The 13,524-nt window shown below is 39.2% G+C and overlaps 1 protein-coding gene across 4 annotated transcripts in view; it reads right to left on the reverse strand.

The window, feature by feature from the left end:
- Positions 1-1,573: 1,573 nt before the first annotated feature.
- The window catches only part of LOC126273152 (voltage-dependent calcium channel subunit alpha-2/delta-3-like), a 332,649-nt gene continuing 320,698 nt past the window's right edge, over positions 1,574-13,524 (reverse strand). For all 4 annotated transcript variants that reach the window (XM_049976609.1, XM_049976607.1, XM_049976608.1 and 1 more), the window contains one exon: positions 1,574-1,970. In XM_049976609.1, coding sequence (XP_049832566.1) covers positions 1,866-1,970 — 105 coding nt within the window. In that variant the 3' untranslated portion in view covers positions 1,574-1,865. The remainder of the gene's footprint in view (positions 1,971-13,524) is intronic.

The following is a 13,524-nucleotide window of genomic DNA, read 5'->3' on the forward strand; positions in this document are numbered from 1 at the left end:
AGCTACATAGCCCCTCCTCTGTTAAGAGGACAAGAAGTCCTATTAAAGGAATATTCCAAGATAATTAACAATCTTCAACTTTACATCCATGAAGACATTTCTGTATTGACAACAAACTGACTACGTTCCACAAATCCAGGACTGCAACTGGTCCAACAGCTTTTTGACAGCAAATTAATCATTGACAGGAAAGGGCTTGAAACCTGAACTATGAATGCTTCGTATAAAATGAGACATCTTACTGACCCTAAAGAGCTATAAAGATTTTCAACTCCCAGAAAGTGTGCAAAACAATATAAATAACATCCAGACAGGACACACAGTGTGTGCATACAACCTGCACAAATGGCACAAGCAGTCCAGCCCAAACTATGATTGTGGAGTTGTCAAGGAGTTTAAACTGAAAGTCTACCTGAGTGATCCAAACAACTTTTTCATGGCTACACCATCAAGCCTCAACTGAATAAGGAGATTGTACATTAACATATAACAACTGCTTGTCAGTTTAGTGATCATCTGTATTTATGTTTATTTTGTGTTTATGTCTTATTTTTTCTTGTATTGTATAAATAAAAATTACAATGCTTTGCTTTAACAATTGGGAATGTGCCAAGATATAAGATAGACAGTTGCAGTTTTTATTTACATGAAAGAACCATATTTTTACATGTCTTTTTCTACAGCACTTCTCACATCTTAATTAAAAAATCATTCTTCTTTGTAAATGGTGTTTCATTATGAGTAAAAAGATACTTCATATTTAATGTACATAAGACCAGTTCATCTGAATAATCTGCATGGAAATTCTGATTGACTCGCTGGTTTTGTAACATGTTTATACCTTACTAATGCTTGTATCACACCATTCACCACAGATATATTCAAACATATAACTTAGGTGCTGTATAATTGTGTTTCTTAATGCATCATTGTCATATTAGTACCCCATAATACAACAGCTTTATAATATTATTCAACTAACTTCTAAAAAAACTGTTTTCTTTCTTATACATTTACTTCATAACATTAATGATGATGTAAATAAAATAGAAAGAAACTTCGACATGGGAAAAATATATTAAAAACAAAGATTCCAAGACTTACCAAGCGGGAAAGCGCCGATAGATAGGCACAATAAATAGAACACACAAACACACACACACAGAATTTCGAGCTTTCGTAACCGGCGGCTGCTTCGTCAGGAAAGAGGGAAGGAAAAGGAAAGATGAAAGGATGTGGGTTTTAAGGGAGAGGGTAAGGAGTCATTCCAATCCCGGGAGCGGAAAGACTTACCTCAGGATTGGAATGACTCCTTACCCTCTCCCTTAAAACCCACATCCTTTCATCTTTCCTTTTCCTTCCCTCTTTCCTGACGAAGCAGCCGCCGGTTGCGAAAGCTCGAAATTCTGTGTGTGTGTTTGTGTGTTTTATTTATTGTGCCTATCTACCGGCGCTTTCCCGCTTGGTAAGTCTTGGAATCTTTGTTTCTAATATACTTCATAACATTATATTTACAAGGAAATCAGAGCACAAGTTTGCATTTTGTTTTTAAAAAAGAATTGATAGCAATCACTCTTTGTTAAAAAGTGTAGAACTTTATTCCAGTGTGAACATTTCATTTTTAATATGTGTATATTGTTTTTACATCTTCATCTAGTCTGGTTCTATAACATTTGTGCAGCAATAGCAAATAAACACAAGTGTTGAACAGTAATATGGATCACCATACCATGAGATTCTTATCTTGGAATTTCTGGACCATATAATTAAAGAAATGTAAGTCAGGTGAACAAAACCTGACTTGTGAACAGGTATTTATATAACTTGTGACTGTTCTGAGTCGCCCAAAACAGTCACAGCCAGCATCAGAGTATCTTGGAGGTGACATATAACATAACCCCACACAGACTCAGAGCAAACTGGCTGACTTTTGCTTCTGCAGCTGCCCCACAGTACTTATCCAGTTCCTCCTGGAAGTAAAAATATTTCAATTTCCACTGTTGTCATAGAGTGTATGTTTTTAGATATTAGAGTAGTTTTCTACAATCACACAAACTAAATTAGTTTTCTACAAGCACACATAAGCTAAAATCAAAACAAAACAAAAATAATGTGCAACAAAACAGATACATAGAAGTACTGAAACTTCCTGGCAGATTAAAACTGTGTGCCCGACCGAGACTCGAATTCGGGACCTTTGACTTTCGAGGGCAGGTGCTCTACCATCTGAGCTACCGAAGCACGACTCACGCCCGGTACTCACAGCTTTACTTCTGCCAGTATCTCTGCACTCTCCGCTGCAGAGTGAAAAATCTCATTCTGGAAACATAGAAGTACTGTTTACAATTTTATTCATTGGTACACCACATTAATATTCTGTAACCTGTTTTTATTTTGAAAGCATGACCACATATTAAATATACTTTGTATTTAGATACACGCATATTATCTAGCAGTGCACAAAAAATAATATACCACTACATCTTTAAAATTCTTCAAAAGCTACTAGCAGTTTAAATGTTGTTAGATAAATGTTTTTGCCAATAATAAAACAAACAGAATACTAATAAAATGAAATTAGATATTGTAAAAAATTAAGTAGGAAATTCCTACTCATAGTTATTTTTTGGAAAGCAAATGTATACATTGAAATAAAAACTCTGTAACCAGCTACAAATAGTCCGTTATTCAATTTGTCCTCTTCGGGATTCTCCACAATTCAAATTAATGTAAGTTTTTACAAAATGTAATTTTTATGACACGTTATCACACACTATGAAGTCAATCTCATTATTTAAATAAAAGAAAATATTCAAAACTTGGCAAACTGCAACAAATTCTACTCATCTGAAGAATTTTTAGCAAGGAATCATTATGAAATACATCATTTACAACTCATCAAGCAAAATGACCCCCATAGTCATTACGTATTGACTTTACTCCCATTTCCTTATATATAAGATATCACTGAATAAAACTTCACTCCACTCTATACCTCAGTGAAGCCAGTTGTATGGAAAATAATGTATGATTCTGGTTACACTTGATAGTTAGCTATAAGAGATGTCAGACAAACCTAAAAAATTGAAGCAGTATGCTCTCACAAATGATAAATAGATATAAGGAGAAATAAAAATAGGTAAAGAAAGTATTATACAAGGTGTATCACAGAAGTATCAGCAGTAATCAACAAACAGAAACACTGAACCTCAGTTATCTGAAGCTGAAAATTTCTCTCTCAAGAATTATGAGTGACAGGACAGTAAGGAATGATTAGTGAACCTGCTGAATGTGCACTTAGACTTCAAACAATCAAAGAATACTTAAACTTGGTATTGTTGAACACAGCAAAAAGGGTGAAAGTTAGGAAAATCTGTTGGGTTTTGTGAACCACTACCAACTCTGTTGAACTTTAGGGTAATCCATTTCTTCCAGCAAAACCATGCAAACGTTATTTACTCCAGTTTAGAAGGTACAGAATTTGGCAGAATTCAACTTGAGTAAACGTCCCATATGCATTAAGGTGCAAAAATTTCTGTTGTGTATCCTAGTCATCTATATGAGCAAGCTCGTGTTAAAGTATGTACATTGCCAGATTTCATAATAATTGACAGGGGTGAAAATGTGCAAGTAGTCAGGGAAGTATTTATATGTGGAAAATTTATATGTTGTGATATTCATTATGTGTGTTATTATTTTGTTGGAGGCTCTTTGGGCAACATAAGGGGGATGGAGTTAGTCAGCAGAAATCCTAATATCACATCAGGAGCTGCATGAAGCTACTAACAGAGTATGGGGTGCGAAAGAGGATCTCAGAATACTCCATTCCAATATACTTCCATGGATTTCAAAGACAACAAATGCATAAATTGCTTAAATACTGAACGTAGAAACTGAAGGCTGTTACTAGTCTAGCTCTTCCCCAATAAAGAATAGCATATTGTAAATCATTACATGTTTGTTTGGAATAATTAAAAGTATTTGTGAGAGAAACTGATAATTTGATTAAACCAAAAAAAGAAAAGTACAATTATTTAATTATTTGTGAATCTGACTGATGAAAGCAGGTCTGCTGCAGCTGGAGAAATAGAGGAGAAGTTTGAATTGAATTATATATACATGGTACATGTTCAAACGATACACAAGAAGAGATCAAAATATAGAAATTCTGTAGCTCATCATCATTTTCATTATGTTCCTGATACACAGTGACTCCTTTCACAGTACCAAACTCGAATAAATAATCTCCAAATAGCAGTGCTGGTGAGTCATTAAAGAGCTTTTATCACATGGCACTGATAGGTAATTTTTGTTGCTGTTTGTTTTTACTGGACCAATTCCCAATTCATTGGAAAAAAAGTACAATGTTACAAAATTTAACATGGGAATGGTCCAATAAGACAAGTCGAAACCTACCCTGAAATTTTTTATGCACAAAGAAGATAACAAAAGAAATACACTGTCAAAATTTTAGCTGCTAAGAGGCACTGCAAGTATTTTAAAAAAATAAATTAAAAGGCTGAAAATTGCCAAATTCGTAGCACACCGGGTGGTGGTAGAAATATATACCCTACATACCAGATGGCAGTTATAAGAGTCGAGGGACATGAAAGGGAAGCAGTGGTTGGGAAGGAAGTGAGACAGGGTTGTAGCCTGTCCCCGATGTTATTCAATCTGTATATTGAGCAAACAGTAAAGAAAACAAAAGAAAAATTCGGAGTAGGTATTAAAATCCAGGGAGAAGAAATAAAAACTTTGAGGTTCGCCGAGACATTGTAATTCTCTCAGAGACAGCAAAGGACTTGGAAGAGCAGTTGAATGGAATGGACAGTGTCTTGAAAGGAGGGTATAAGATGAACATCAACAAAAGCAAAACGAGGATAATGGAATGTAGTCGGATGATGCTGAGGGAATTAGATTAGGAAATGAGACATTTAAAGTAGTAAAAGAGTTTTGCTATTTGGGGAGCAAAATAACTGATGATGGTCGAAGTAGAGAGGATATAAAATGTAGACTGGCAATGGCAAGGAAAGCATTTCTGAAGAAGAGAAATTTGTTAACATCAAGTATAGATTTAAGTGTCAGGAAGTCATTTCTGAAAGTATTTGTATGGAGTGTAGCCATGTATGGAAGTGAAACATGGACAATAAATAGTTTGGACAAGAAGAGAATATAAGCTTTTGAAATGTGGTGCAGACGAATGCTGAAGATTAGATGGGTAGATCACGCAACTAATGAGGAGGTATTGATTAGAATTGGGGAGAAGAGGAATTTGTGGCACTACTTGACTAGAAGAAGCGATCGGTTGGTAGGACATGTTCGGAGGCATCAAGGGATCTCAAATTTAGCATTGGAGGGCAGTGCGGTGGGTAAAAATTGTAGAGGGAGACGAAGAGATGAATACACTAAGCAGATTCAGAAGGATGTAGGTTGCAGTAGGTACTGGGAGATGAAGAGGCTTGCACAGGATAGAGTGGCATGGAGAGCTGCATCAAACCAGTCTCAGGACTGAAGACCACAACAACAACAACAACAACAACAACAACAACAACAACTGGTGCTATAGCAACTGCAAATGTGCAACTAGGCGCACACAGCCAAAGTCGGCGGTATATTTGTAAACAGAAAACATGACAACCCAATCGTACTTTGTAAAGAATGTTTCAGGTTACCCTTTGTTGATAGTTTCTCTGACACTGCAGTACACAGTTACTATTCTCTCGAATTAGCAACTCAAGTAACATCTACTGTGAATTGACAGTTGCTTTTTGCAGTATTGCTAAGTATTGAGAATACAGATAAAGCTGAATTAACATTTATTGTATTTTTGTAAGGCAAACCTGCAAATAGTACCTGTTTTTTCCTTCCAGTTTCACAGTAGTATGGGATCCAATTAACATTCTCAATTTAGCAGTGATGAAATATGAAGAACATGGTTTCCAGCTGAAATCACCTAATTCTCCTGAGGACATACGTATGTGCCATTTGTTACATGATTTACTTGACATTCATTCAAATGATTTCGACATTTCATTTGAAATTGTTGATACATTAGAAGAAATAGGAAGTAACTGTGATGATTCTATGAATTGTGGTTCGGATGACATCACTTGTGCCAGTAACAGTGCTGAAGAAGAGCACCTTCCAATCCTAAGAAAAGCACTTACTGCAACAGCTTTCAGTGACAAAGAAAAGGCAGAGAAATATTGGTTAAACGAAGGAGGGAAAAAAAGTTACGTAGTGTGCAAAGATATTTTAATTTTGTAAAGTCTGAGCATGAACTGTACAAATGGAAGAATGAATTACATGAAGTAAGAAATATGCGCCAAATGCAAACCTGTAACCATCTGAATGAAAAACAATCATTTGATTAGGCCATACCTCCTTCCACTCAAGCTAACTGGTCTTGTATACTTAACCTTCTTACAAAATTTATTGAATCCATTATTCAAAACTGTGCTGTTGAATGTCCACAGGAAATGTGATTTCAGCAATTCTCACTTCTCATGTGCGGTTCAGAGTCATCTCAGTGGATGACATGGAGAAAGATGGATAGGCCAAGGTGATCCAACTGCATGGCTGCCACAATTGTGGGATTTAACTCCTAAGGATTGCTTCTTGTGGGGTCGTATACAAAGTTTAATTTGCAAGACTCCTGCAGAGACAGAAAAAGATTTGCTGGAATGAGTTCTCACTACTGTGCAAGAAACTGAAGAGATGCCAGGTGAGATGGAGAGTACGTACCAGAACATGCTTTATAGGTGCAATGTCTGTAACAACATTGGTGGTCGCCACACCGAGCCATTGTTGCAATGCATCAGTACAGTTCTGAACATATGGTATGCTGGGTTCTTTTTTGTTTTGGAATAATGAAAACATGTATTGCTTAAGTGCTAAAATGTGGTAAATGGTGTTTTGTTATGTTTCCTTTCGAACTGTTACATAGTAATTGTACGGCATCATGCCTACTTCAATTCCTCAAGCAGCAGTTTATGAATTAAACCTCTGAATTTAAGTATAATGGAAACAGTATGTTTACAGACATGGATTTCTACAAAAAAGATATTATGCACTCACTGCACTCTACAAGTCACAGAAGTTTGTAACAGGAACTTCCAAACACACTGCATACAAACTGTTGCTGCAGGAGGATTGAAACCCAAACTTCCAGATTTATAGCCTGACATCTACTCACTTAGCCATCAATCCATACACAGTATGCACAACGCTGACAATTTTTTTGGTATTAGATGCCTTCTGCTACGAGCCCAGCATCACTTCTGACCGCATGCTACCCTTACTTCCAGTGGATAGAGCTACATTCAGCAATATGCTCACAGGAACTGCTGGTACCATTTGTTACTGTTAAGACTCTGTTGAATGGACTTTAGATTTTCTGGTCTTGTCAGAACTAAGTTTCATTCTGTTCAGACTTATGCATCCCAGTGCAGATGTGGAGTTAGAGGTTCCCAAGTCTTCAGTTTGTGGGAGGACTGTATCATATCATGAAGTATATTTCTGGGTGTTTGAATACTAGAAGGATTGTGTCATCAAGCATTCAGTGAATTTTCTGTGTAGTCTAAGATTTACTTCAAGGTTATTTACACTTTTGCACTTTTTCTGTGTTGAGCTTCAATAGCAGTCAAAGGAGATCATTTGTGTTAAGTTGGGGAAAATCATTTTGTTAATAAAAGGTGACAAAATGTCGTGCTTATGTTTTCCTGTTGGAGTGCACCAAGCCCAGAATGCTTCAGTTAAATAAACTTTACATGCAACTGTTACAGGTAGTGCCTCCATGTACAGACGTTTTTAGCCATGGCAACAACTGCAGACCCGGTGTTGGACTTAATTCATCCAGTGCGCCTTCTACTGTAGAGGATGCAACACACCAATGAACTCCTTGTGGAGAAGCTTGCAGCAATCATGCAGTCAATGCCCGAGTTACCAATACACCAAGTGCAACATGCCTCTTCAGTCCACAACATCGGACCACCGCCATTCCAGGAATTTGATTGAAAGGTGGAACCTTGGTCGTGCTACACTGCACAGCTGGAGCAGCATTTTCTCGTCCTTATATCACTACTTAGATGTAGCTCACAGCTCGATCCTCACAGAGCCTTTGTGTGTACCAGACATGAAAGCAGGTGACATGCACAACTGTGACAGGGATCACTACTGCTGCATACCTTTTTGCTGCACCCACTGTGTCACATGTGGCCAACTGAATACAATTATACCTCCACCATGTAAGTGTTTGGGACCAAAGTGGTTGGACCCAGGCAGTTCCAAGGCAAGCAGTTAACAGATGCTTTATGCTAAGGGCTCCACATTGCTTCCGACTGCACATTGTGTTTGGCTCCAGTGAACACTGCTAAGTTCAGCTACATGCTCATGGGAACTGTTGTTGTCATTTGTTACTGTTGGACTCTTCCAGCAAGACTGAAGATACTTTAGAATTACTGCAGTCTTTTCAGAACCTTAAGTTTTGTTCTGTTCAAAATTACACCTCCTAATGGCAGTGTTGACCTAGAGATTTCTAAATGCTCAGTGTAGTGGGAGGGTTGCATCTTATCATAAAGAATATTTTTGGGTGTTCCAGTCTGTGTTATCAAGCATTCAGTGAAATTTCTGTATACTCTAAAATTTACTTCCAGGTTATTGACACATTTGCACTTTTCTGTGTCGAGTTTCATTATCGGTGAAAGGAGAATGTGTGTGTTAAGCTGAGGAAAATCATTTTGTAAGTAACCATTTTGTAAGTAAGTGGAGACAGAACTTTATGTTCTGAGCGCCCCCCCCCACCGACTGCCCCCTCCCGCGTTTTCTTAAAAAAAAAGACCATGAAGGAATTATCTGAATGGGACAAAAGTTTGTAGATGTGATGTAAATTTACAGAAAATCAAATTATTACAATTTTGGAAAGATTGTATGATTTATTCAAGAGAAAGAGCTTCAGAAATTGTGCAAGTCACTAACATGTTGGTCCCAATGCAAACAGGTATTTGCCTTAGCCTTGATTGACAGAGTTGTTGGATATCCCCTGAGAGGTACCGTGCCAAATTCTGTCCAACTGGTGTGTTAGACTGACAAAATCCCAAGCTTGTTGGAGGGCCCTGGCCATAATTCTCCAAGCATTCTCAGCTGGGAAGAGATCCAGTGGCCTCGCTGGCCCAGGTAGGGGTTGGCAAGCATGAAGACAGGCAGTAAAAACTCTTGCATGTGCGAGCAGGTATTATCTTACTGAAATGTGAGCCCAGATGGCTTGCCGTGTGGGGAAACAAAACAGGGCACTGAATATCATCAAAATATTGCTGTGCTGTAGGGATGCCTCGAATGACAATGACAATGACTATGACTATGAAAAGAAATGCACTCCTGGTTGTCAGGCCACAAGGTGAACAACTTTCAGGTTGGCATCCCACCATTGTCCAGGACAGCTCCAGATAAATCTTGGGCCTAGAATCTCATTGACTGGAGTAGAATTGTCTTCAGTGATTAGTCCAGCATCAGACTGAGCCCTGATGGCCACTAATGATATTCTGTATAGTTGCCCTTCATAGAGAGTCATCCTGAGCTTACAGTTCAGCAAGATAATGCCCACCTGCACACGACAAGAGTTTCTGCAGCTTGACTCATGCTTGCCAAACCCTACCTTGCCCAGCAAGGTCGCTGGATCTCTCCTCAATTGAGAAGGTTTGGTGCATTATGGGCAGGGCCCTTCAATTGTCTCAGGAATTTGACTATATAACATGTTAATTGGGCCTGGTTTGGTACATTATCCCTCATGAGGACATCCAACAACTCTGTTAATCAAGGTGAAGCCAAACAGTTTGCACAAGGGCTAGAGGTGGACCAATGCAATACTGACTTTCTCAATTTGTGAAGTTCTTTCTGTTGAATAAATGATCCATTTTTTTCTGAAATTGTAATCATTTGTTGGTTAGTACACATACATTATATCTACCAATTTCTGTCCCATTCAGACACTGCAGGTGCATCATCATATGTTTTCTTAAAAGAAAAGAGTGTATTTTGATACAGGTGGCACCCATGGTCTTACTGCACAGCCTGAGATCTTCACTTTCAATGATGCAACAGCTAGCCATTTGTGGGCATGGTATTCAACCAAGAACATGCAATGCGACATCTTAATGCACTGCAAGTTGCAAGGGTGGTCTGATTGATTGAAGAAGGGTGGATGTTCTGTTGTTTTTCTATAGATGCCATTGTCTCTCCATCTGTCATCCGCATGTTGTGGACAAACTACAGGGGGATAGGTCAGTGCACAAGGAAACTTGCACAACAACACTGGGTCGTTACAACCCCACTTGAAGACTGATATCTGGCCACCTCTGCATTGTGGCATCATACAGCTACTGTCAGAGCACTGCAAGATAACCTCAGAAGGGCCACTGGACCCGTTTTGTCCAATCAGATGGTAATGGGCAGGCTAAATGAAAGGACCTTATGACCCAGACATCCTGTTTGAGTACCCCACTTGAAATGATAACACTTGCAGCTTACCATCAGTTCTACTGACCCCATGTCAACCAGAAACTTTGTTACTTTTTTGTGAGATGTGTTATTCATAGAGAAGTCCAAATTTACTCTGACACAGGGTGATCGCTGTGTTCCTGTGTGGAGATGTTACGGTGGGCGGTGCTTGCAAAATGCTGTCCATGAACTTGACAAATTCAGCAAAGGTCCTGTGATGGTACAGGAAAACATCAGTATTGACAGCCGTATGGATCTTATCATCCATAGTCACCTAACCACCAGGCGCTACATCGATCATATTCTGGTGGAGAAAGTGGTGGCTGCTGAATAGGTGGTGGTCCGGACTTCCTTCCCATGAACAGTAATGTCAGGGCTCATGTGGCAGGCATCATCAAGGATGCCTTCAAAAGCTTGTACATAGAAGAAACAGAATGGCCTGTGAGGAGTCCTGACCTAAACTGCACAGTGCATGAATGGAGCATGTCCAACAGGTGTGTTCTTGGTCACCCTGTTCCATCACTGACACACCAAGAACTTTCAAGACCTCTCACTAAAGAATGGGTGTGGCTGCCATATGATGACTTCCACAGCTTCATATAGAGTATGCCACATAGGTGTCAGGTAGTAATAAATGCTCATTGAGGGCGTACGCATTACTGAAGCTCACAAAGTCCAATGAAAAGTACCAAAAATGACAGGACGAGTTTACAACACTTGTCGGGCACTGCAGTTCTTGTTATGTAAGTGAATGAGGTTGTAATGATGTCTTGTTGTGTTCTTAATTTGTGAAAGATAAAGTATAATTTGGTAATGTAGCCACAGTTTAATTATTGCACAGTGGCCAGTGGCAGATGCCCAAAGTCATGTCCCCTAATTCTTTTGGTTGGTGTATAATGTGATAGTAAGCTTTCACATCATCATCATCATCATCATCATCATCATCATCATCATCATCATCATCATCATCATCATCATCATCCAGTTGAATGTAATGTTCTTTCAGACACTGCTGACAATTGACAGCCATATTAAATTATGAAATGCATTTGCAAACTGCAAGTACGATTTTCTAACAGCTATAAGTCAGGTAAATTATGTCAGACCAGGACTTGAACCCAGATTTCCTACTTCACATTAGTAGTAACCTTAACCACCTCGGCCATCTGAGCACACCTCCAGAACTGACACAAACTTCCATGAGACCTTAGTGCTTGCATGCAAATCATATGAGTACCGCACTGTGAGAGAGACATTATATTACTTGTCAGATTGCCTTGCTTTGGCATAAATTACAGTATGGTAGTGTCTGTATTTTATAGTGTCTGTATGGTTTGATGCAACGTTCCTTACGACATGCATGCTTGTCTGAAGGATGCGTGCTCAGATGGCTGAATGCTCGCATAAAGTAGGAAATCTGGGTTTGAGTCCCTATCCAGCACAAATTTTAATATGTTACTAATAAATCATACAGCTGTAGCACAATTGTATGTGCAGTTTGTGAATACATTTCATAATATCACCATCACCATCACCATCACCATCACCATCATCATGCAGAAATAAACACTAAACCTCATAAAAATGCAACATCCTATTGCATGGCAAGTATCAGGGTTATTCCACTTGACCTTTACTTGTAGGTCCAATGCCGTAATCAACTGAGCAGAAATGAAGCAGCAGATCTGACTGGAACTGAGTATTAAAAATAACAGTTAAAATTTTGAAAATGTTCTAGGAATCTTTTAATCACCTTAAACTGTTAGTGAATGCCATTAAATTAAGGGTACACCAAGTGCTTCATGACTATTCAATTGCAACTCTATCTACAAAATTATGAAAGCATCATCAACCATGTCCATTATTCACTATAACATCTTGTCATACCATGCCTGGTTTGAGGTCACTACTCCATATGGTAACAGATCTTCGACAGCTGCTAGCGCTGTTGTCGGCTTAAAATCATAAATTGCAAAAGGCTACTGCAACACCGATTGAAAGTCACAGTTTCCTACACACATCAAAAATAGTTTTGCATCATCACAAGCAGGTATTCACATATCGTACAGCCATTACAGTGCCTTCCTTGACCACCACCAGCATACATTAGCCCCACATAATGCCACCCCAAAATAGCAGGGAACCTCCACCTTGCTGCACTCACTGGACTGTGTGTCTAAGGTGTTCAGCCTGACTAGGTTGTCTCCAAACACGTCTCTGATGATTGTCTCATTGAAGGCATATGCGGAACTCATCAGTGAAGAGAATGTGATGCCAACCCTGAGCGGTCCATTCGGCATGTTGTTGGGCCCATCTGTACTGTGCCGCAGGGTGTTGGGGCTGCAAAGCTGGACCTCGCCATGGACGTCGGGAGTGAAGTTGGGCACTATGCAGCCTATTGCACACAGTTCCACTGCACTAGTAGCCCTTGGGTGGCCTGAGCAAGGCATTTTGTTGACAGGTCCGTCTCACTGAATCTCTTCCATGTCCAAACAACATTGTTTTGTTTCACTGTGAGATGCCTGGACACTTCCCTTGTTGAGAGCCCTTCCTGGCACAAAGTAACAATGCGGACATGATCAAACTGTGGTGTTGACCATCTAGGCATGGTTGAACTACAGACAACACGAGCCATGTACCTCCTCCCTGGTGGAATGACTGGAACTGATCGGCTGTTGGACCCCCTATGTCTAATAGGCGCTGCTCATGCTTGGTTGTTTACTCTTTGGGTGGGTTTAGTGACATCTCTCAACAGTCAGAGGGCCTGTGTCTGTGGTACAATATCCACAGTCAACATCCATCTTCAGGAGTTCTGGGAACTGGGGTAATGCAAAACTTTTTTTGGTGTGTGTATATTTGTGGTAACTTTAGGCTGTAGCCATAGATGGCATGACTGTCATGGAAGAAAGATGAATCAGTGACACAAAGCCCTCTTTAAGCCAAGTTTACATGGCAAAACATGTCCCTTGATATATTGTGTTACTGTTACCAATAGAGATGAAACAACCCCTGCAGTTGTCTGAAATGATT

Source organism: Schistocerca gregaria, chromosome 5 (genome assembly GCF_023897955.1).
Source record: "Schistocerca gregaria isolate iqSchGreg1 chromosome 5, iqSchGreg1.2, whole genome shotgun sequence".
Taxonomy (NCBI): domain Eukaryota; kingdom Metazoa; phylum Arthropoda; class Insecta; order Orthoptera; family Acrididae; genus Schistocerca; species Schistocerca gregaria.